Raw genomic sequence first — 26,269 nt, 5'->3', positions numbered from 1 at the left:
AACCCTGTTAACAACAAACTGTAGGAAATTCTTAAAAATATGAGAATACCAGACCATCTGACCTGCCTCCTGAGAAATCTGTATGCAATTCAAGAAGCAACAGGTAGAACCAGACATGGAACAACACACTGGTTCCGTCCGAATCGGGAAAGGAGTACATGAAGGCTGTATGTTGTCATCCTGCTTATTTAACTTACATGCAGAGTACATCATGAGAAATGCCGGACTGAATGAAGCACAAGCTGCAATCAAGATTGCTGGGAGAAATATCAATAACCTCAGACATGCAGATGACACCACCCTTATGGCAGAAAGTGAAGAAAAATAAAGAGCCTCTTGATGAAAGTGAAAGAGGAGAGTGAAAAAGTTGGCTTAACGCTCAACATTCAGAAAACTAAGATCATGGCATCTGGTCCCATCACTTCATGGCAAATAGATGGAGAAACAGTGGAAACAGTGACAGACTTTATTTTGGGGGGCTCCAAAATCACGGTAGATGGTGACTGCAGCCATGAAATTAAAAGACGCTTGCTCTTTAGAAGAAAAGTTATGACCAACCTAGGCAGCATATTAAAAAGCAGAGACATTCCGTCTAGTCAAAGCTATGGGTTTCCCAGTAGTCATGTACGGATGTGAGAGTTGGACTATAAAGAAAGATGAGCACCGAAGAATTGATGCTTTTGAACTGTGGTGTTGGAGAAGACTCTTGAGAGTGCCTTGGACAGCAAGGAATTTCCAACCAGTCCACCCTAAAGGAAATCAGTCCTGAATATTCATTGGAAGGACTGATGCTAAAGCTGAAACTCCAATACTTTGGCCACCTGATGCAAAGAACTGACTCATTTGAAAAGACCCTGATGCTGGGAAAAATTGAAGGCAGGAGAAGAGGATGACAGAGGATGAGATGGTTGGGTGGCACCACCGACTCAATGGACATGAGTTTGAGTAAACCCCTGGAGTTGGTGATGGACAGGGAGGCCTGGTGTGCTGCAGTCCATGGGGTCACAGAGAGTTGGACATGACTGAGTGAATGAACTGAACTGTACTGAACAACCTACAAAATAGGTACTGTCATCCTCCAGACTGATAAAAAGCTAATCCAGCATCAAAGACAGTGTAAGTGGCACAGCTGAATTTAAACTCGAGTCTAAGTATTACAGTGAACAGGGAGGATGTCCCCATTTATCACCACAGGCTTGCCTACTCGAAATCTGACTACTTCCATCCCTTTCTCCCCAGTTCAGGCCACCTTCAACCTCCTAAAGATGACTGCAGCATCCTCCTTAGTGGTCTTTTGACTTGCACCTGTACCTTACAGTCTATTATCCACCAAGATACCCAAGCAATCCTTATAAAGCCTATAACAAATTTGTCACACTTCTGCTCGAAATCTTGCAATGGCTCCATCTCACCCAGAATTAAAACCAAGGTTCTAACCATGGCCCACGAGACCTTCCAGATTTGTCTCCTGGCTGCTCCTCTCTTTCCCTGGCCCACTCCAACCTCAATGGATTCTCAGCTGTTCCCAGACCCAGCAAGGGCTCAAGTCTTTTGCACTTGTTATTTCCTCTGTCTGCATTAGTCTTCCCACAGATACTTAAAAGGCTTGTTTGCTCACCTTCCAGTTCATCATCAAAAGTCATCAAAAAACATTCCTGTCCACCTTCTTTATTTTTTAATACAACTTTTAAAGGTTACTTTCCATTTACAGTTATTACAAAATATTGTTTATAACTCTTATGTTGTCAATACACCCTTGAGCCTACCTTACACCCAATAGTTTGTACCACCCAATTCCCACTCCTATATTATCTCTCCCCAACCTCCCCACTGGTAACCACTAGCTTGTTCTCTGTATCTGTGAGTCTGCTTCTGTTTTGTCACATTTGCTAGTTTGATGTATTTTTTAGATTTCACGTATGTAATATCATATGGTATTTGTCTTTCTCAACTTATTTCACTTAGCATAATGCCCTTCAAGTCCATCCATGTTGCTGTAAATGGCAAAATTTCACTCTTTTTGACACCAAGTAGTATTATATTGTATGTACATATCACATCTTCTTTATCCATTCATCTGTTAATGGACACTTAGTTTGTTTCCATGTCTTGGCTATTATGGAATAGCGCTACTATGAACATAGGGGTGCATGTATCTTTTCAAATTAGTGTTTTTGGTTTTTCCAAATATATACACAGGTGTGGAATTGCTGGGTCATACAGTAATTCTATTTTTAGTTTTTTGAGAAAAATCCATCCTGTTTTCCATAGTGGCTGCATCAATTTATATAGCCACCAACAGTGTACAAGAGTTCTGTTTTCTCCACATCCTCACCAACATTTGTTATTTGTAGACCTTTTGATTATCTGTCCACCCTCTTTAAATAGCACCCTCCAGGAGCCAATGCCTCTTGCCATGCTTATCTTCAAATAACAGATCTTTAGCTCCTGATATGCTAAATATTTACTTTGTTTCTCTTTCTCCTTGTTTTAAAATTTAAGCTTTTAAAATACAAAGACTCCATTTTGCTTAGCCGCTTATCCTCAACACCCAGAGCACAGAGCAGGTGTTCAGGGAGTTTTTGTTGAATGAATCCATTCTTTTGAAATCTTATTGGCCTTAATAGTTAAGGATCCACATATACAGGCATGATGCTCTTCTAGGAACAATTTATTCTGCATAATACCTACTCCTTTCTGTGCTTACTTGTGTCCAACTCTGCAATTCTGTGAACTGTAGCCCATCAGGCTCCTCTGTCCATGGGATTTTTCAGGCAAGAATACTGGAATGGGTTGCCATTTCCTCCTCCAGGGGATCTTCCCAGCCCAGGGATTGAGCCCGCCTTCTCTGTATCTCCTGCATTACAGGAGGATTCTTTACCCGTTGAGCCATCAGGGAAGCCCCACTTACTCTTTTGTGGATAATCACAATTACATATGCAAAAGCTTTCATGTCAACAGTTTAATACTGAGATTTGCCCTCTAACTCCTATTTCATGGTTAGAACACTGCATGGTATTTTAATAATAATGTGGTCAGTCACAGCCTCCCTGAGATGGTATTACTCTGCCTTACCTATACATCTGCCCTTTTCGGGGCCTGAGTTCTCCTCCCCCAGAGTGGTGGTAATAGCACCAGGACAACTTCAGAGCCCTTAATTTTCTCTTTCAACTTGGCTCTGCACCATCAAACTCAACTTTCAATTTAATAAAATTCTCTCTTGACCTAAGCAGAAGTAGAAATCACTTAATCATTCTTTTGAGAAATAAGTGTGCTGGTAGGAGGAACTTTTTAACTATATAAATAATTTCTACTCTTGAGAAGGTAGAACAGAAAGAAATAGAAATGAAAACATTTCCAAGCAAAAAATTTCCATATTCCCATAAAAAATAACTTCTGCCATTCTTAAAACAAATCTGTATATACTTGGCCCTTCGTATCTGTAGGTTCCACATCTACAGATTTAACCAACCACAGATCAAAAATATTCTTTAAAAAAATTCCAGAAAGGTCCAAAAGGCTTAACTTAATTTGCTATATGCTGGTAACTGTTTACATAGCATTTACATTATATTAGGTATTATATATAATCTAGAGATGATTAAAGTATATCGGAAGCAGTGTGAGGTTACATGCACGCATGTACTAGGCCATTCTGTATAAGGGACTTGAGCATCTTGGGATTTTGTTATCCATGGGGTTACTGGACCTCATCTCCTGTAGATACTAAGCGACTCTGTAGTCTCTGTAGGATGAAGCATGGGCATTAATGTCTCTAGCAGGAAGCATTTGTCCTCTTCCTTGCCCTTCTTACTTTGGTTGGCTGGTTTCCCACCTTGAAATGATGCCTGGATTGTCTTCCTGTACAACTCGTCCACTTTTCAAAATGCACACAAAGCAACTATGAGTCTCAGGCCACAAACGTAGATGTTCAAGAAATATAGTGTGCTAAAATTTTTCTATAATTTCACTTAATTTCAACTCAGGGAGCTTCTCCTGCCAAGCTGACAGGAAATTTAACTTTTAGACAACACTAGCTCTCTTTTTCGGAGAAGGCGATGGCACCCCACTCCAGTACTCTTGCCTGGAGAATCCCATGGACGGAGGAGCCTGGTAGGCTGCAGTCCGTGGGGTCAGCAAAGAGTCAGACATGACTGAGCGACATCACTTTCACTCTTCACTTTCACTCTTCACTTTCATGCATTGGAGAAGGAAATGGCAACCCACTCCAGTGTTCTTGCCTGGAGAATCCCAGGGATGGCAGAGCCTGGTGGGCTCTCGTCTATGGGGTCGCACAGAGTCGGACACGACTGAAGTGACTTAGCAGCAGCAGCAGCAGCTCTCTTTTTTGGAGAAGGCAATGGCACCCCCACTTCAGTACTCTTGCCTAGAGAATCCCATGGATGGAGGAGCCTGGTAGGCTGCAGTCCATGGGGTCACTAAGAATCGGACACGACTGAGCGACTTCACTTTGACTTTCCACTTTCATGCATTGGAGAAGGAAATGGCAACCCACTCCAGTGTTCTTGCCTAGAGAATCCCAGGAATGGGGGAGCCTGGTGGGCTGCCATCTATGGGGTCGCACAGAGTCGGACACGACTGGAGTAACTTAGCAGCAGCAGCAGCAGCTCTCTTTTTGCTCCCTCTATACTACTGAGGTCAGGCCAAGGTCCCAATCTTACCCTCCCAAGGTATTAAGGAATCCCTCCCATTATTGGTCATCTGTCCATTGTTATCCTAGAGACAGCCTTTGTCCCAGAACATATGGTCCTTGACTCTGCTACCTTCAAGCCACACAGGTAACTTCATAGATGTGGGGAGAAGCTGAGCCCCTGCCTGAGGACCCAGTCTCTCTGATACCATAGGACCCTTTCCTCTGAGGTCCTATCCTGTTCTTTAAATGCTATCAGGGAGGTAGACTCATGGGGCCAAAGACCTTCCATTGAACCTCTTATCCATCAGAATCTCGGCTTAATCTGGCAAGTGCCTTTGCTCTAAAACCTGAGTCTCTTCAACAGGCTTAGATTTTGGGAAACAAAATCACACTTTCTGCAAATAAGAAAGCATAAACTACTTATTTGAATGGAGAAAAGAAAGGAGAAAGATGCGGGGAGAAGCCACATATGTTAATATCTTTCAGTAGATAATGAAATGCCCCACTGCAACCAAACCAGAGGATCCCTTCTCTGTTCCTGCATCTCAGAAGACAACATTGTAGCTCACTGTGGCTGGAATGAGTGGATCTGGACTCAGGGTTTCAAGAGGACCTGTTACCTGAACCCCTGAGGAATTCGGGCTCTCCAGCTGCTATATCCCTTGATAAAAGGCCAGAGTGATTGGATGTGTCATGGCAAAATTTAACCAGCTCAAAATGCACATCATGATATGTTCAAAATCCAACTCATTGAAGGGGTTTGAAACAGTTATCATAATTAATCAGTATGAACCTGTGAATATCAATATAAATAATTTGCCTACAAAGTCTGGTATTTTGCATTCAGGTATTCTTTTTATGCTTTAATCTATTTACTACCATAAAGATTATAGTATTATAAACTATCTTGCTTTCATTATCCCCTTCTTTGTAAAGGATCAAGTGATAACTTGGGAATCACCATTTTATGCAGACCCACATTCGTAGCAGAAAGCCAACAAAAGCAAAGACTCAAATGGTCTTCTCACAGCCCTCCTCCCAGGATCTTGCACATGGATGCACTTTTCTCTTTTGGAGCAACGCAGTGCATGGCCAGTAGGTCTTTCTCAAGGAATGTACGTGTTTTAGAACAAATGATTACAAGTACCTTAATCCCTGTCTTTACTCTGTCATTTTAGTTTTCTTTTTTCATGTTTTAATCCATGCCATTTGGGGAACCACCTTACATTCCTTTCTGGTACAAGGCTGGGTATAAGTAGATATAATAGAAACAATGGGGGACAGCAAGGATAGGTCAGGCTCTTCAGTAGCTAAGGTCAAAAACAGACAGGATTCCTGCCTTCAAAAGAGAGAACTCATCATGGATGTGAAGAGGACAAGTCAGATAAAGAATAAAGCCTGCACAGGAAGCCAAGAGTTTTACATTGCAGTACAATCCCACAGAAACCTTAGAAACTGATGGAAACTGGCTCATTAATGCATCCAATTATCCATCCAATGAACTTTATTGATCACCTATAAAATGCCAGATACTGTGCTAAGACTGGGGCTGATTAAAATATGAATATTTCAAAGCAAAAAAAAGATTAAAGAAAGATCTATTGTGATGATATTAACATGTGCTCATAGAGCCTCATTCATTCTTGTCAACTTTCTTTTTGATATTATTGAGAATTTTAACGGATAACAGTTGGTACTTTACAATCACATGTAATCTTCCAAAGCAATCCCATAAAGGATTACCAGGTCCATTTTACAGATACTGGAGCACAGAGAAATTAAGAAATTTGCTAGTAAAGACAAAGCTAGGTACAATTCCACTCCTAGCATATATCTGGACAAAAATATAATTCAAAAGGACACATGTACCCAATGTTCACAGAAGCACCATTTACAAATAGCTAAGACATGGAAACAACCTAAATGTCCATCAAAAGATGAATGAATAAAGATGTGGTGGATACGCGCACACACACACACGCACACACACACACATAATGGTATACTGTTGTTGTTAGTTGTTGTTTACTTATGAAGTCATATCTAACTTTTTTGTGATCCCATAAACGTTACCCCATAAGGCTCCTCTGTCCATGGGATTTCCCAAGCAAGAATACTGGAGTAGCTTGCCATTGCCTTTTCCAGGGGATCTTCCCGACCCAGAGATCGAACTCGTTGTCTCCTGCGTGGGTTCTTTACCACTGAACCACCAAGTAAGTAAGCTCATAATGGAATATTATTCAGCCATAAAAATAATGAAATATTGTCATTTGCAGCTACATGGATGGACCTACAGATCATCATACTAAGCAAAGTAAGAAAAATAAAGACAAAGGCCACATGATATCACTTATATGTGGAATCTAACGACACAAATGAATAGATCTATGAAACAAAAGTACATTCACAGATACAGAAAACAGACTTGTGGTTGCCAAGGAGGAGGAGGGCAGGGGAAGGTTGGTTTGGGAGTTTGGGACCAGCAGATGCAAACTATTATATATAGAATGAATAAACAAAAGGTCCTATTGTATTGCACAGAGAACTATATTCGATATAGTTGAATATACATCAGCCAACTGAATATATAAAAACCTGTCATAAATCAGTGGAAAAGAATATATATATATATAACTTAACGTGTTGCAGTACTAGGAGCTATTCGGCATGCTCCTGCAGAGCCTATTTACTGCTAGTACTCCACGTTTTGTGTTTGCACCTTAAATACACACACACACAGACACACACCTTGCTGAATTAAATATGTATAATACTTACCAAAAATTCACCTTTAAAATACTTGTTACTTTCTTGAGCTATATATAAATGTATCTACTAAGGCCTGAAGATGTCCTTATTCCCCACTCGAGGAAAACTTCGAATAGTTTGAACTGCCAAAAATAAATATAATGGCTGCTAAACTTTCCATCAGCCTATAGATTCTGAACCAGGCCTGAGCTCCGGCATATATGTTCTTTGTACCACTATGCTGCTCCAGTTCAACCTCTGCCCTGATTTTCTGGTCAGAGTAATAATGACGGATACCATGTCCCCGGACCATTCCGTGGCTCATGCCAACAAGGGAAGTTAGAACCTCGCCCAGAAATGCCACTTGTACATGTTGGATTCCTTTTAGTCCTGAGTCACAACTGGCATAAACAAATGCTGGGCCACCATAAGAAAAAGTTGGCCAGAAACTGTCTGAACTTAGAATTGAAATGGAAAGCTCAATATTTGGGATTGTACAAGATGTCATTAGGTTCTGTTTTTATGCCTCAGTTTCTATAACTGAAAATGGACATAACATTACTTGCTAACCCCTTTCAGAATTTTGCTCAAGGATAAAAATAGCACTAATTAAGTTCTCTCAACTCCTTGGTTTAAATGTTTATGTGAGGCAATCACATAAAGTCAGATTTTGGTGGAACAGAATGTTACTCAGACATTTTGGATAATTAGTATTTGTCTTTTGTCAAACCCTGCCCCCAAGATATTTCCATCTCAAAGTAGGTATGCTGCTGCTGCTGCTAAGTTGCTTCATTCGTGTCCGACTCTGTGCAGCCCCATAGATGGCAGCCCACCAGGCTTCCCTGTGCCTGGGATTCTCCAGGCAAGAACACTGGAGTGGGTTGCCATTTCCTTCTCCAATGCATGAAAGTGAAAAGTGAAAGTGAAGTCGCTCAGTCATGTCCGACTCTTAGTGACCCCATGGACTGCAGCCTACCAGGCTCCTCCGTCCATGGCATTTTCCAGGCAAGAGTACTGGAGTGGGTCGCCAGTGCCTTCTCCGAAAGTAGGTATACATCAGGTTACTATTCTAAGCAAGAGTAACAAGCAAGAAAAATTACAAACTAACATTTTGTGAATGTCTTTATTTCTAAAACTAATCATTATTAAAAGTCAAATACTTTGATCAATGACATTGTCATGATACCACTTTCCTGCTAAGAAATAAGATTGAAGTACACATTAAATTCATCACATTTGCTTCATTAGTGGCCATCAATGACCTATAATCAAACAAGTTTATTAGCTGAATAGACTTGCAGACTTCAACCTGTTAATTTTTTTCTGTTGTTGATATTAACCAATGTTGTTATTGTTGTGTTTACATTAGGAAAATATCTTCTCTGAGTTAGAAAATAGACCCTGTTGGCAAGAATTCTGGGGGTATCAAGGATAGGTCTGGTTCTTCCCCATCCTGCCCTCAATGTACTATTAGAGGGGCTTGGTGTTCACTGGTGACTATAAATACACTGTCACACTCATGTAAAGATGGTCTACTGAATTGAAAATGCAGGTGTTGTTACGTAGCCCTGTGAGTGTTCTACAACACTACTTTCCTACTCCTACTGTAGAATTACTTCCTCCACCATTGCATTCTAACCCATTCTTTGCAACTCGGCTCTATAGTTCAGAGTGGTAGCACAGTCCGCAATCAACAAGGTCCCAAAGAACTCATTTCCTCACTTCCCTCTCACTCAAGTATTGTGTCTTTTAAAGGCTCCAGGAAACAAAAGCTGGTCATGAGTGAGGTAATTATAACCCAAGGGTGAGTTTTAACTCTTGACTCTTCTGATTTCTGAATTCCAAACGAATCTTTTCTAACTCACATTGATCTACAGCCACTAACATTTCTCCCTAAATCTGATATAATCTGGTACTTATTGCTTGAAGGCCCAGAGAAGGTATGCAAAATTAAATGATTTGGCATCAAAAGTGTAATTCTTCAAAATCCAATATTCTAGGCAGTGATAGAGGAGCCATGGGTTTTGGAAAAGAAAGAAGAAAACTAAGGAACAACCAACTACTTTTTATTGGTATGTTAGACCAAATACCACAGAGGAAAATTGTATGAGTTAAAACATTTGAAAATTTGGGGGTTTCCCTGGTGGTCCAGTGGTTAAGAATCTACCTGCCATTACATGGGTTCGATCCCTGTTCCAAGAAGATCCCACATGCCTAGGGACCACTAAGCCTGGCATAAAGCCCGTGCTGTGTACCAGGAGAAAATTATGCACTGCAACTAGAGAGTAGGCCCCGCTCGCCGCAGCTAGAGAAAGCCTGTGCAGCAATGATGACCCAGCATAGCAAAAATTATAAAGAAATAAAACACTTGCTAAAAATTTTGAAAATTTGTATCAGAATATGTACAAATTTTATGAATAAGAATAAAAATATCTTTGTCATTAAAATAAAATGCCTGACCAGCCTAATGAGTTCAAGAAAATATTTAATAGAAGGGTTCAGAAAAAGAAATTCATATCCCTGCAAGAAACTCCTACTTTTCTGTCCCCAACACCACCATTAATTGACAACACTAAGAAGGAAGGGACAGTATGAGTTTTCTGGAACACTGGAGTGGGTTGCCATTTCCTTCTCCAATGCATGAAAGTGAAAAGTGAAAGTGAAGTCGCTCAGTCGAGTCCGACTCTTAGCGACCCCATGGACTGCAGCCCACCAGGCTCCTCCGTCCATGGGATTTTCCAGGCAAGAGTACTGGAGTGGGGTGCCATTGCCTCCTCCGAAGGTTAAGTTATTATATTATATTATATTATATGAACTGGGCCTCACAGATACATCATATCAGGATGAAAGATGCGCTGCCATGGCTCCCACACCCCAGGTACTCGGAAGAAGTGAGACTCCCGAGCTGACGGACTGCAGTTACGAAATTTGGAAGCAGTTATATATATTTCTGGAGTCATGAGAATTTTAATTACAGCTTGATCTTTACGGCTATCCATTGACTTTTCTATTATTGTCCACTTACCAATTTTTACTTAGGTCTTGGAATTAAAAAAACAACAACAATGGAATATTTCTAGCAGATGTTGCATTAAGGGGCCTAAGAAACAGAACAAATTTCAAGCAATAGCTGCCATTATGGTAATTACCGAGGTCAAGATAAAACTGTTTAAACTTTTTCACACTGAAGCTACACACTGTAAACAAGAATTTTTATTCTGATTCAAACCTAAGCTGTAGCCTTAGACAGAGAAAAATCCACATCGCCCTGCATATTCCATGACCTCATTATTCCTTTTGCTGTCTTGCCTCACCTGAGTGAGTCTCAGATGCTAGAGAAAGTAATGAGGATGTAATGCTTGATACTTTGGTTTCCTTTACTTGGCCCTCTTCTGCATAACATATTTGCATGATACATGTGGTAGAACTGTATAATGGCCACTAAAAGATGTTCACAGCCTAATCACTGGGAACTTGTGAATAATGTTAACTTATGTGGTAAAGGGGACTTTGCATGTGTGATTAAGTTAAAGATTATGAGATGGGGTGATTATCCTGGATTATCTGGCTGGAACCAATGTTGTCTCAGCAGTGCTTATAAGAGGGAAGCAGGAAGATCAAAGTGAGAAAGAGGAGATGTGCAATCTCTCCATAAGTTGTAGAGAGGTGCTAAGAAATGCAAGTGGCCTCTGAAAGCTGGAAAAGGTGAAGGAGTAATTTCTATCCTGTGGCCTCCAGAAGGAACAGAACCCTGCTGACAACTTGATTTTAGATTTCTGGCTTCCAGAACTGTGAAAGAACGCATTTGTGTTGTTTTAAGGCACTAACTTCATGGCAGTTTATTGCAGGAGCAATCGGAAATTACTATAAAATGCCCAGCTTTGCTTCCTAAAGATACTTGCCACGTCTCCTTCTAAATTACTTCCTGTTTTGCAATAGGACCTCAGAAAGTCCTGATGAAGACCTTAGGAAACATCTGGTGGAGTCTGGAACCCTCAGGCAAACATACACTTGCTTCTCTGGTTAAGGAATGATTCTGTGTTTTTATGGACTAAGATACCCAAGCCTCCTGATTTCTAAAAGATTGCTTTTGGAAAAACTGTATTTGAGTGTAATTGAAATCTTGAACTTCTTTAGAAATGAAAGATCAGCCATTATTGAGTGAGAAGCTGTATGCTAGACCATGAATTTCCCAACTCCCACTTTCTATCTGAGCCTCCTTGAACAGTTTGCTTATTTTCTCTTCATCATAATGGAACAACTATGTTTTCCATTAAGATGAAAACCCTCTGTGATCAGATGAAGATGTCTTCTGAGCATTTCCATTCTTTTCAATAAGTGCAAAAACTCCGTAATGCAGAAGTGCTTGTTCATATAGACGTAGAAAATGGAGAAGGAATGAGTCAAAAGGTCTATTTTCATCAGATGCCTCAGAGGAATTCTTTGCTGGCTTTTGTTGAGAGAGAATAGCATTCATTAAAGCCATATTATTTACGCAGTTAATTTTTACAACAAGCTTGTTGCTGTGGTCTCAGGCCAAAGACACCAACAACAAAACCCCATAACACAAAAACCAAGTTTAATGTGGAAATTAATTTCAAAGAAATGGAAAAGAGGGTGCCTTAATAGCATATGTTCTTCAGGGAAAAGCTCACTTTTCTTATATAAGAGCTCTGTCAAAGCAGATGGGCCTTCCAATAGATAACAAACTCATCATGGAGAACACTATGCTTGGAATTTCCTGCGGTTAAGTCCCTTCAGGGACACTGTCTTGGAAGATGTTAATTACCAATACAGAAAACTTTTTCTGCTAATAAAACTAGTTACGCACAGTTGCTTTTACATTAAAACCCGCTAGATTAAAAGAATCTCTATAAGAGCATATCAAAAGGTAAATTAATCATATTGCAAGCTGTTAGTTTTTCTGTCTAGATACTCAAATGCTATTGAAACTTATATGTCAGAATTAACCTTTTTCATATTTCTTTAACCCAAGAGATTTCAACTGTCACCATTAAAACCTTTAGAGCATATTATCTCATAAGAGTTGCTACATATCAGCATAGGGATCCTCCATTATTCAAATAAATGGGTCAAAACATTTAAAAATGTTTCAGAGCAATTTTTTAAAAGATTGGCTCAAAATGTTAAAATTTACTGTTTTCTTCTAAAACAGTAAGCATAACAGTGGAATGCAGACAAGGGGACAGAGCATGTTTCTGTTATTAGGTAATCTTATGATTCTGTACTAAAAAGTCTAGATCTATGCTTGGAATTGTATCCAGCTCTGGATGGATAGAGGCTTTAGGTGAGAGTCATAATTGCAGCTGGGAATCAGAAAATGAAGTATAGGAGGAGGAACCATCCTAGAAATTAGAAGGCTGTCATAGTAATGGTTTTCAAGTACCAGAGGACTTATGAAGTAGATAATTACAACTATCTCAAGACCCAGGTTCAATCCCTGGGTTAGGAAGATGCCCTGGAGAAGGCAGGGCATCACCTGTGCCCAGAATTCTTCCCTGGAGAATTTCATAGACAGAGAAGCCTGGTGGGCTACAGTCCACGGGGTGGCAAAGAGTCAGACACGACTGAGTAACTAACACTTTCATTTTCCTTTCAATTGAGGACAAACCAAGAAGCTTCCAATGCAGCTTGAAAGGAGCTGAGTTGATCACAAGGAGGAATTTTCTCATGGTGAAGTATCTTTTGGACTTGGATCATTTAGCAGCAGAGTAGTCAGGCCAGGAGAGCAGGTGCTGGGACCAGAATGGGAAAGACTGTCCCTCCCCAGATATCAACAGGAGGTTAGGAGCCTCTAGCACATCATGGTGCTCCCCATCTTGCCTCATTGCTGTGCCCTTGCTTTCTTGCTCTCAATTTTCTATTATCATTTTCAGCCTGACTTTGACTATTAGGGTCCAGATGACAGACAAGAATTCTAAGAGCCCTCACTTTATTGCTTCCTCGGAGGATTTCAGAGCTTACTGAATGATTCTAATTCATAGAAAAATGAGCCAAAAAAATTTTTTTTCATGACTGCTGTGAAAGGAGATTACACAATATTTCTTCAGGGGCCTTTACAAGTAGTTGCTGCACAGTGCAAATTGGAAAAACAGGACAGATTTCTCATGAGAGCTAGACCAGATGGCCTGTGTGAGGACTCTCAGAGTCCTCCCTAGTTGTCGATTCCAAGAAAAAAAAAAAAATCACTGCTGGGCTTCTGTTTTGGTTTCCAATCTGAGTAACTGAAAATCAACCTGCAAGGAGGGTTTTTTTTTTTAATGTATTTTGATTCTGAGTCTCAGGAGCAAGTTTTCAAAGTAATCTCTCAAAGCATGGAGGAGAGTGAAGTAGGTTCAGTGTTGAACGCCCTAAGGAGCATTTGATATCCAGGATTGACATGTATTCCTGTCCTATCACCTGTGCCCAAGGGTTTGTAGATTTCTTTCTGAGACACCAGTTATTTAGAAACTGTGATACCAAGCACACTGTCATCTGAAAGTTAATTTATGTTCAGCTTCAGAATTAGTGTAAGTAGAGAGCTGCCATGGGGGCACTTTGGGGTCCTCACAACTCTGCAGGAGATGAAGGAAGCTGGTCTGGCTCTTCGAATGCACAGCAGGGCTTTCCTTCTTCTAGAGATAAAAGCTTGAACTGCAGACGATGCACACGTATAGAAAGGAATTGTCCCTTCTAGAAGTTTTCATGCTCTCTGCTTCTTTCCTGTGTTAAAAAATGGGGCATGATCAAGGAGCTGTCATGTAGAAGCTAACAGAGCATAAGGAATCCTGCTCTTGGAGCCAGGACCTGAGTTTGACCTTGACCCTTTCATCAGCTCCTCGAGTAACTGTGATCAAGGAACTGGTCATTCTGCATAAAATGATATGACTGAACTAGATGGAATCTGAAGTTTCCTCAGTGCCAACAACCACTGCTAATTCATTTATTTCTGTGATTACATAGGATTAAAAATTCTCAATATTGAAGTGGAAATTTGAAAGACTTTTTTTGGCCTTAATCCTTCAGCCTCTATCACTCTTATCTTCTAATTCTGAAAAGAGTGGAAAACTGGTCATAGAAATATTTTTAAGCACGCAACATGATTAAAACTGGAGCATCAAATTATTTTTTATTATTTCTGATGACTCCCAAAATGGCTTTGAAATTCTTATAAGGAAATAGATGAATCAATACATGTGAATTCAGTTCTTCTCATAAAATGGTATTGTCTTTTTTTCAAAACAAAAGTTGTGAAACATACTCAAAGAAACCAGGAGTCCTATACTTTGATCAGTTCACTGGGCCCAAGTCTCATCTGTTCATGAATTCATATAGTAATGACAAACTATGCATTTGACGAAATGAATTTAAACAATCAAAGTGAAACTTATGAATCTGATTTTCCTTTTCAATGTAATGGAATTTTTTCTCCTCCTCTCAGAACATTTCTCAAATTACCACAAGTGCAAATGTTTACAGAAATTTTTAAAAAGAGAATTTCTATAATGAGTGCAACGTCCAAAGAGGGTCATTGAATGGATTTAGGATTAAGGGCTCCAATAAGTCAACTGAAGCTCTCAGCTAGAAGACAAGTTCTTTCTGGAAATACCTTGGGTAGATTCCTTTACTCGTTCATGAGTCTACACACATACAGACACAGATTGGGCATATATACATTTCCAGAGCTACAGACCTGGAACTACGTTTGCCTACCAGTTGCAGGAGGCTCCCTCCCCTCCTACCATTTTCTCACCATCCCATGGATGCCAGACTTCTGGCTGATGCCTTGCAGAGGTGGAATGAACTCTATGAATGCCTTGCAGAGGTGGAATAAACTCTATGAGACTGAATCAGCAACCAACTTTCAGGAAGGTTTCTCCACCTCCCCCATTTTCATCATTTTGCTTTGAGGAAGAGAGGAAAGCCCACATCCATGGGTATAAGTGAAAATGACAATTGTATTCTTTACCCGCTCTCCCCCAAAACGGCATTTTAAATATCCAAGCTGCTCTCTTCTCTGGACTAAAATCAAATATTTCTATTTGAAACAGAGCCACAGAGCTGGCACTTCTCCCCTTCCTCCTCTTCAGCCCACCTATTTCCTCCCACTTTTCCCCATACGGAAGCTCACAAGCATACACACACACTCACACACACTCAGTGCCTTTTACGTAATCAGCTGACAAGATTGATCTTTCACTTCAATTGCTTTGATTCAAAATCTGCCCACCATTCGTGGGAGGTAAAGAACTGTGGATGAGATGTGTGCTTTAATAAAGAGGCTAGAGGAGGAAGGGCCTGAGAAAGGCATCTGGTCCGAGCCGTTTTTATGTAGTCTTATTTTTATAGGAAAATAGAAAATGCCTTGGAATTCAACATAAATTCTCTTGTTTCAAACTTACAACTCTTAGATTTTTTTTTTTTTTTGGAACAGCTGCCAGATTAATTTCTTCTTGATAGAACTCTGTAACCAGACACCTTGTTCAAAACTCTGAAATGATTCTTCATTGCTGATGTTCCCCTTACATTCAACTCCTCTTTGCCTCTACAGGATGCCCTCTCACCACTTCCCTGTATGAACTCTCTGCCCTACTCCATTATTTCTCAGGACTCCACGCACAGCCTTTAGGACAGGCTGCTCCTCTGCTGCAGTCTATCAGATCTCATCCTCCTTTCTGCTCATCTTGGTATTTCTCCTTTCTCAACATCGAGCTTCCCTGATCTTTCTCATGAAACCTCTCCCTAACTCCTAGAGCCCCTGATGAATGATGGCTCCTCAAACTATAGCAACAATTATTCTTTGTATCACTTAACATATGCACCCTTTTCATGCAGGTATCTAGCCACATTGGGCCTCCCAGGTGATGTAGTGGTAAAGAATCTGCCTGCCAGTGCAGGAGATACAGGTCTAATCCCTGGGTTGGGAAGATCCCCTGGAGGAGGAAATGCAACCCACTCCAGTATTCTTGCCTGGGAAATCCCAAGGACAGAGGAGCCTGGCAGGCTACAATCCGTGGGGTCACAGAGAATTGGACATGACTGAGTACACACACCACACCACCATACTAGACTGGAAATACTCAAGAGAGGACCCTTACTCTGTATCCCCAGCATTTTACACAGTATCCTGCATGTGTAGTCATTCATTTTCCAAGCGTTTATTGAGCAGTTATTATGTGCCAGGTCAGACTCTGGGGTTATAGAGATGAGCCAGAGTCAAACCTCAAGCTGTTTAGACTAATGGGGAAGATACAGATGCAAATGGATAATAGCAACACTGCTGCTGCTAAGTCACCTCAGTTGTGTCCGACTCTGTGTGACCCCATAGACGGGAGCCCACCAGGCTCCCCTGTCCCTGGGATTCTCCAGGCAAGAACACTGGAGTGGGTTGCCATTTCCTTCTCCACTACATGATCAATAATTTCCGTAACAGAAATAAGAATCAGATGCAGTGGACGCACTAAAGAACAAATACTTAATGCTGTATGGGGTGAAGCCAGGAAAGGTTTCACAAAAAAGGTTAGGCTAGAGTTGGGTCTTAAGAGGATGCATAGTAGCTTGCCTAACTGTTCAAAGGAGGTAGGAGAATTCCAGGGTAGAAGGACCAGCATGGAAAATGACACAGAGGCATAAAAAACCAAGAAGGTCCAGGGTACTATAAGGAATTCTCTCTCAAGTAGGTACTTCTGATAAAAACAAGTTGTCAGAGATAAGAACAGAGTAGTGATTGTAAAGCATGCTGAATGCCAGGATCTCAGGTACCATGCTAGGTAGCTGGGATTTTATCCCCTGAGCTACAGAATGGCAATGAAGAAACTTGGGAATAATTCTCTAATCTGAAGTTATCTAACGATGACAACAACCCAATTATCCTTCACTGAATGAATGGTTAAAAAAATCATGAAACATCCTTACCATGAGCTACTACTCAGTCAGAAGAAGGAATGAACTATTGATACACACAATCTGGATGAGTCTCAAAAGAGTTATGCAGAATGGAAAAAGCCAATGCCAAAATATTACAAACTGTATGATCCCATTTATATAATGTTTTTGAAAGAACAAATTATAGAGGATCAGCGACTAGTGGGTGCTAAGGATTAGGGACTGCGAAAAGGACATGGATGTGACTGTAAAAGGGTAGTATGAGGGAGCCTTGTGGTGATGAAGCAATTCTAATGCTTCATTGTGGTGGCAGTTCCATAAACATCTACGTGTGGTTAATTGCACAGACATAGAAATACACAACACATGAATACATGATAACCAGTAAAATCTGAACAAATTCTGTGGATTGCAGTAATGTCAATCTACTAGTTTTGATGCAGTGCTATAGTTATACAAGATGTTCTCAGTGGAGAAAAATCATTTAGTTACATAAAAATTCCCTGTATTTTTTTGTGAATTTCTGTGATCTATAATTATTTGAATTAAAAAATTTAATAATGACAAAAAAAATGTAAAGTGGATTGACTCCAAAAAAGGAGAAGTTTTATAGCGGAATTAAAGATTATTGCTCAGGCAATTTCCTTCTTGTAAATAATTCTCTTAAGAATTTCAAAGCCTGTTTTATGCAACTATATAACACAAAGTTATATTGATATAAATGTATATGTTACAAATAATACTTTTTTCATGAAATTGGGTTCATTGACATTCAACTTGTTCTGGAACTAAAGTAAAATTTTTGGAATAGAGGAGTAGCTTATCAGCACAAATGTGCTCAAATATGAATAACAAAAGCTCTGAGATCACGTTCATCACTAGTAGCTGGATCATTCTTAAAAAAAAAAAAAATCTTAAAAAAAAAACCCCAACCAATCAATCAAACAAAAGCAACCAAAAACAGCTGGCTTATTTTCTGTTCTGAGTGATTTGCCTTTCTTAGGATAAAAGGTTCATGTATGTATCTACCTCTATGTGTTACCCATCACAAATATATATATCATGTAAACATCTATCATCTATCATGTATACCTGCACAGTATATATCAAACTCTAACAGTGTGATGAACTCTAATATTAAAAATATATGCAAAACTAAGATAAAGGACCTCTCATGTATTAATAAGGCACAAGTATAAAAACTATAAGAAACACAATAGTCCTGTATTATCTACACACAAGATAGTTCCCAAGATAAATGTTAGATGGAATTTTGTTCTCTTGAACTTACAGTGACATTTGAATAGCAGATTGCTCTGGTGGATTTTTTTTCCTCACCATCAGCCTTGAAACAATAGTTAATTTTATGCAAGATTCTTGCACAATGCTGATGTGACGGTAAAAGTGGCTTTGAGTATTCTTGCAAAATTCAGATGCTTCATGCAAGTGTATATTGATTCTTTCTAAAATCCCAAGTTCATGAGTTCCTGATTAATGTCAGGTTGGCAATGTCAGGATGGAAATTATAAACAGTGAGTTTTGCCTTTAAAGTCATAAGGTATTAAATGAGTAGAAAGCATTCTACTTAGGGTTGTAAGTAGGTCCTCAATGGCCAGGTAGCCCCCTACTGCAAGGTTGGAAGCTGAAAGAAGTCCCTGGGATGGCAAATAGATGGCAGATATGGGCACAATGACTTGTGCCCCAAGATGTAACCATAACAGAGACAGTAACCTCAAAATGGACAAATAGGTTGGTTGAGGTCTGACTATGAACCCCCCAAATACGGCCTTCATAAAAACATCTTATAGTAGAAAATTATTATCTGTTTGTGAGTTTGCTTATTCATGGTCTGTTTTCCTAAGAATGCAAACCCCAAACCTTATGTGGTTTCTATACATTTGTGTACCCATTTCTAATAGCGTTCTTTCCACAGAACAGGTGCTCAGTAAATATTTGTTGATTAAATGGATATCTCTTCATTCCATATCATTTTTTTTTTACAATTACTGAGTGGTAGACACTCTAAAATTCTGACCAATGCTATGAACCCTCTCCTCAAAAATATACACAGAAAGACAATATTTTTACTTTCCATAGGATTCATGGATCCCAGTTAAGTTATGCCAATGGAAATCATTTTCAAGGATGAGAATGTTATTACAAACACAATTAGCCACTGATTTTCCATTCTAGTTCCTTCAGGGATTCTCCTTGATTGTTTACCCAAGCCAATTACCTCCCCAAGTCTATGGCATTATTTTTTTAATTTTTTGCTACATTATTAGTAATAAACAGTTTTTGCATGCACAATATATTTTAGTGACATCAATGTCAAAAAATATAACTAATAAACTATTTCTATCATTTTTATAAAGTATATTATAGTCTCTTTTCCTCCCACTTCTGTCTTTCTCTTCTTTCTTTCTCCTCTTTCTTTCTCCAACCCCAAGAAAGTCTTAGTGTACATTTGGCATAATCTCCTGCTCTCTTCCCTAAAAGGTCACTCTAAGTAGAATTTAAAAGACAAAGGAGTTAAGTCACACTCACACACACACAAAGCCACCTGCTTGTCATAGATGGAATAATTCAGAATAAGAGGGGGAGTGGAAACCAGGTAATGTCCAGTCACCATAAACAACAAATACTTCAAGTTACCCTGAAGACTGCAGATGGCTAGCTTTTTGTCAGGAAAGAGCTGTCCTTAGTTGCTAGTAATGAAAGATGCCCAAGTGAATCTTATACACTGAGCTTTTGGTGTGTATTATCATTCAAACTGAGCTGAGCTATATTACCAGAAAAACCATAATGGAAGTCTCCTGCTTTCGTAAGATGAAACTCTTCCAATACACTAATTCACAAGCAACTATGAAACTCTGCCACAAGAAATGAAGGGTGTTACTCTTTATCCCTTCTGGCTTACAAAAAGAGAGCTCAAGGTGCTGCTGAAGGCCACAGTTCAAATTACCTCTGCAGTTTGCTTTAACCCTGAGTGTCCCGTTCCCAGGGGCCCTGCCCAAGAAGACAGCAACCCCTCTCCATTTCCATCAGAGCAGCTGAAGTGCACACGGAGCAGCATTGTGGCCATGGGGCACAGGCTGGGTGTGTGCCACAGAAGCAGCAATAGAAAATGCCAGTGCACTCAAGACTGCAGTCCTAGTTATCAACCTGTCATGCGGCCCCATTCTCCACCCTGGAAATATCAAGAAAAGCAGAGGTCCTCACACCAGTGATACTTCAAGGAGTTGCCTGGAGTTAGGTTGCTTGCACTGTACTGCAGTTGAGGCAAAGCGCTTTAGTTATAAATTTTTAGTCAGTCTACCCCATCAAATTCAAGGCTTTATTTCTTAATGACTCAAAAATATACCAAAACAACAGGGCTTGCTGTTTTTTCAATGAGATTCCCTGTTAACTCTGCAAAGAAACTTTTTTCAAGGACAACTTTTATAGAAATTGGTTTGAATGCTTATTTCAGAATCCCCACAAGGAAAACCTAGTCTTAAGTGTTCACGGGCATTATTTTAATTGCCTTAAGTTCCTTTCATCCTAAAACCTGGTTCCTAACAAAGATGAGGGAAAGTTAAATATAAATAATGGACAAAGTTGTGTCTACAAACTAGAATCACCAAAGCCTTTGGAAAACGCATCATAAGCTCTTCTCTACATTTGCAAAGACTTTCAGAGACAAAAAGCACAGGAGTTTTAAAGAAATAAAGTCAGAAAGATTCGGCACAAAACAAATACAATGAGGAGAATTGTATTGAAATAATGCATTCAACAGACTTGAATAATGAAAATTTCTACTTTTCAAATTTTAGTCATTCCCTATTAAAGAGAGCATCAACTATTACCAGGAAGATTTCCAGCTCTGGAAAGCAGCATAGAGGGAATGGGAGCTTAAAAATTTATGAAGAAATCAGTAATATTACAACAATTGACTTTTTCTCTATATTTCATAAGGTCTGCACTGTATTTCAAGAATAATTTAGGTTTAAGTAAGTCAATGTTCAAACTAAGTTACCAGTATAGGTGTTTCTTCCCTGTAACAGAACTTCCTTAAAAGACTGCCCAGCATTTGTCACCATGAGCTTTCAAAAGATAAGAATACAGTACTAGACGGAAAACTATTTTTAATAGTATAATCACAGAAACTACAGTCTGTACCATAAAATAGGACAGGCACATTTGCTCTTGAAAAGCTACTGTAATCTCAATACCAGTTTTCAACTGCTGTGTTATTCTCTGAAGACGAAAATTCATACAGCTCCTAAGGTGTTCATAACACTTTAGAATATACAAAATGGGCCACAGTTTTTAAATCCTATACATAATACAACACCACACAACCACCTTGGGTTTTCCACTTTCCTAAGGAAAGACACCTTTCCTATTTTAAAGACACCTGAAAATTCTAAATTAAGCAGCCCACCAATAAGTAAGTCACTTTTCAAAACCGCTGAATTGTCTCCACTACACCTGTAATAGAACACAGAACCCGGGGCAGAGGGAATCTTATCAGTACGTCCATACCTATATTTCATGCCAGTCTGCTTTGCAGTGGACTCTTTGAGAGAGATGTGATGCTGAGGGGTGAAGGTCCCTAGGCTGCGAGCGATGATAGCAACCGTGCGGAATTTGGCCCGGGCTGCGTTCACCACATTGGGGGCGGTGGAGCTCTGCTTGCTCAGAAGTCTGTCCTCACCATTCCGACTCTTCAAATTATGCTCGGTGCAGGCTATGGAGACTTGCATTGCTTCCCCGGGCACCGCGCGGTCCCTCTCAGAATCCCAGGACACAGGCAGTCAGGAGAGATCGAGCAGTTGGGAGGGTCTGCTCGTCTTTTAACCCCTCCTTGCTCCCTCTTCCTCGGAATGCCGGCAGAGGAGTCCTCGCGGCTGACTTGAGTCGGGAAAGTGGCAGGAGTGGCTGCGGTGCAGGACAGAGTCCCAGACACCAACAGAAGTAAACAGCCAGCCCTTAAGTTGTCACAGCAGCTGGAGCGCGGATCAGGCTCGCAAATCTTCCCAGGCAGTAATCTCGCTTGATTAAACAGCCAAATCCATGTAGTCGGGAGGCTTGGGCAGACGCCTGGAGCTAAGCATTCGTGCTGACTGCACGCAGCCCTGCCAGAAGCCCGTACGCCGTGTCTGAATGCGGGCTCGCCTCTGGGCGATGGCTCAAATCCACGCAGGCATACCGCAAGATGCGCCGCTAGCACCCTCTGGACCACAGGCAGGATGCTCTGCTGGCGCGTGGAGCATCCCAAGAAGCAGCTAATGGCAAGCCGCTCCCCAGGGACCGGTGCTCTCCATCCACTCAGGAGGTCAGCTCCCTCCCTGGCCCACTCCGGGAGGTCCTGGGAGCTCCTCAAGACCCCTCCCCACTCATTTTCAGGCAAAAGCCTGGGTCATTGAATCCGTACCCACACGGTTTGCGGCTGCATGGAGGAGCAGGAAGGTTCCTTTAAAGAGCTCCTTGCCTTTGTGTGCGAGGGGAAGGCAAGAATCACTTTCGCCAGACTCTTGCTGTAATAGAAGCTGGAGGGCTGCTTTTCAAGAGGGACTCTGCCCAGACTCAGACCAAATTCTGCTGCAGCACAACAGTTGGAATGGGGGAAGGAAGGATGGGGGTGCTTCTGCCAGAGAATATGCCAGTGAATTAACACGTGAATACTCGGTGACTGGTTTGTTACAACACAGCTTGAAATCCCTGTTATTAGCCTTACCAGGGTTATTTCACATTTGCATGTTACTTACTTCTTAAGCAAATTAGTTTGAAGTTTACTGAAAAGACAGTGCAGACTTTTGTCAAGTAACCTAACTTGCTGCAAAATCTATTCTGGCTCACAAAGGAGGGTGAAGGATGGGAGAGGAGACAGCAATTTGGTACCACCCAGAAGGGGCTGCACTAGCTAAGCAGAAGGTCCAAGTCATCATCCAGAGTTCACTGCCTGCTGGTTATCTATGACCAGCTGGTGAGGACAAGCATTATCCCCAGGTCAAGGGTAGGCAGCAAGGTACCTCCTGTCTTCTCTGAATGTTCCTATGAGGCAGAAACATTGCCTGGTTCAGTATCAGATTCAAAGCAACTCCTCAATAAATGTGATTGAACCAAACCAAGCAGCAGGGGGCTAATAATTTATCTCTTTGTTTGAAATGCATGGCAGTCAGAGCTTTTTTCAGATAGATATGCTTACAATAAAACTGTGGGGCTTCCTTGGTGTTCCAATGGTTAAGAACCTGCCTGACAATGCAGGGGACAAGGGTTAGATCTCTGATTCTGGAAGATCCCACATGCAGGGGAGCAAAAAGTCCTTGCACCAGAACTAATGAGCCCGCGTGCTGTGTAACACCTAAAGTCCGAGTGGTCTAAAGCCTGTGTCTGCAACAAGAAGACTTGCAATGAGAAGCCCGTGTACTGCAACAAAGACCCAGTGCAGCCAAAAATAAATAAAATTTTTTTATTTTATTTTATTTTTTAATTTTACTTTACAATTCTGTATTGGTTTTGCCATACATTGACATGAATCCACCACGGGTGTACATGCGTTCCCAAACATGAACTCCCCTCCCACCCCACTCCCCACAACATCTCTCTGGGTCATCCGCGTGTACCAGCCCCAAGCGTGCCGTATCCTGCATCAGACATAGACTGGCAATTCGATTCTTACATGATATTATACATGTTTCAATGCCATAAATTAAAATTTTTAAAGTTTTAAAATTAAAACAGCCTTCTGCAAAATCAGCTCTCTAAAGGTGGTTCCCAACAGAAAGTGCTGTCAAGAAAAAAGGAAGTGTTTAAATCAATGCTATTTGTAAGCACCATCTCTATATTAGGTATTGGAAAGAAATGTGGAGAAAAAAAATGAAGCACTATCCTTCTCAAGGAACTGGCAACCTGGATGGGAATAATAAAGCAATCACCCTTAAAGAGATTAATTAACAATGTTTGAAAGAGTGGTACGGACAGCAAGTACACTAGAGTTAAGCAGGAGAGTGATTATGGGAGGCTAGAGAAAGTTTTTCATTTTGATTTACCCTGTACATTTGTGATAAATCCCTATTATGCACCTGATTGCTTGTTGCTGGGATACAAAGATAGCCTAGATGCAGGCTAGACCTCCAGAAGCCCAGGCAGCCCTCACAGACTACAGAACTTTGCCTAGGACATGAATTTGATTAGCTGGAGAGGAGTAAGTCTGTCTTCCCAGACACTGGCTGGGGTGAGGAGAAGATACACTCTGGCTGTGTCAATGTGACATATATATATATAGCAATTCTGACTACTTCTCCCCAAATTAAGTTGTATGAATGAAATTTTCAAGCAGAAAATACATACCTATTTTGAATTTCATTCTAGAGATGAATCATAATGAATCAAATCATAACATTTTATAACCTGCATATAAGGTTTAAATGACAATGTGGAATCTCATCCTCTACCCTCCATGCTCTTCCCCCTCCTTATTTAACAAAATAAATACATCGCCTACCATTTAGTGGTTGGGAAGTGACTTAACAAAGAGGTAAGTGTTGTGGAAAGGGACAAATGAACCTAGGCTGCCTTCTTTTTACCCTCAGCTTGCAGGGAAGTAGTTCCTGAAGCAAAATTTTGTTCCCTGGAATAAATGACAGTGAGCAGAGAGGAAGTAGATCATTAAAACTTTTATTTTTTTTCACAGTAAGCTGGCTCATCGGGGATAATCAATGTGAATCAGGAAAAGAGTCAAAGTGAGAAGAGGAAGTAGTAGGAGGAATCAGAAAGAACAGCTCAGAAAAGGAGGGAGAGGCAGAATAAAGCAGCCTGGGAAGCAAAACAGAGGAACATGGTGATCACCACAGGGCCTGAGGGGTCAGGAGCCAGTGGCTCCAGATGGGCACTGGCTGAGGGGGAAAAGGTATGGGAAGGCAGCTCAGGACTGAGGTAAGAGAGCTGCCAGTTCTTAGGGAGGAGGGATGGTGTTTTAGGGTGTGTGAGGTCTGGACACTGTTAACTGAGTGGCTTTCAGGTTTGCCAAGAACTAGCAGAGCAATGCCTGAAAGCATAACCAAAACCAGAACAGGGACTAGGTTATCAGAATAAAACATGCAAGGCAGAGAGAGCGCTTATGAGTCACTTATTTATCCCCCAGAGGACAAAGCAAGGCGCCTTCTTCAGAGCAGGCCTTTGCTCCATAAATATTAATAATCGAGAAAAGATGATAAGGAAGCTAAGTGAGAAAGAAGGGAAGAAAGGAGCAAGAGAAGGGTATGGGAAACATGCCAAAATCTTCTATAAACTTGAATCCTTAAAAAAAAGAGAGAGAGAGAGAAAGAGAAAGCCCTGCATATTCTAGTTTTACACAGCCTGCTCACTTGAAAGGCACCAATAACTGCCCCACATTCATGTCTGCACCTCTTGTGTGTGGACACCTGTTCGCCTTTAGTACCTGCCTCAAAGAGAATCAAAGGACCAAGGCCAGAGGAATGCTCGCAGTGCAAGCCTCTTTCTGGTTGCCTGCAGTGAGCCTTTCCAGATCTAATGCTACAGGGGCTTTCTGGCAGCCGGCCAGCAGCCTGGTGACATACCCCTAACTGTGCTCACCCTTCCCAGCATTAGTGGAGCAGTTGGTCTCAGAGGCCCGGAAATTAGATAATGGTTGCTGGGAGAATGCTCTTTCCTCATAAGTCTATGCTAATGGGTCACATGCTAATTAAGCTGGGAAAATTAGATTTCAAATGTGTACCTTTCCATGTCACACAATCAGATCACAGGATTCTCACTATTATTATTTCAGGTTCAAACAAGACACACAAATGGTGATGTAGATATATATGTTGGAGAAGGCAATGGCACCCCACTCCAGTACTCTTGCCTGGAAACCCATGCATGGAGGAGCCTGGTGGGCTGCAGTCCATGGGGTCGCTAAGAGTCGGACACGACTGAGCGACTTCACTTTCACTTTTCACTTTCCTGCATTGGAGAAGGAAATGGCAACCCACT

At 40.8% G+C, this 26,269-nt stretch overlaps 1 protein-coding gene across 2 annotated transcripts in view; it reads right to left on the bottom strand.

The window, feature by feature from the left end:
- The window catches only part of KCNAB1 (potassium voltage-gated channel subfamily A member regulatory beta subunit 1), a 452,075-nt gene that overhangs the window by 262,312 nt on the left and 163,494 nt on the right, over positions 1–26,269 (bottom strand). Inside the window, exon 1 of one of the 2 annotated variants that reach the window (XM_040247438.1) lies at positions 21,815–22,796. The exons of the other annotated variant lie outside the window; for it this stretch is intronic. Coding sequence (XP_040103372.1) covers positions 21,815–22,035 — 221 coding nt within the window. The 5' untranslated portion in view covers positions 22,036–22,796. Of the gene's footprint in view, positions 1–21,814; positions 22,797–26,269 lie in introns of those variants that run through there. 2 annotated transcript variants of the gene reach the window in all.

Source organism: Oryx dammah, unplaced genomic scaffold, assembly GCF_014754425.2.
Source record: "Oryx dammah isolate SB20612 unplaced genomic scaffold, SCBI_Odam_1.1 HiC_scaffold_2, whole genome shotgun sequence".
Classification (NCBI taxonomy): Eukaryota; Metazoa; Chordata; class Mammalia; order Artiodactyla; family Bovidae; genus Oryx; species Oryx dammah.
The sequence above is the reverse complement of the archived record's forward strand: the minus strand, read 5'-3'. Positions and strand labels throughout refer to the sequence as shown.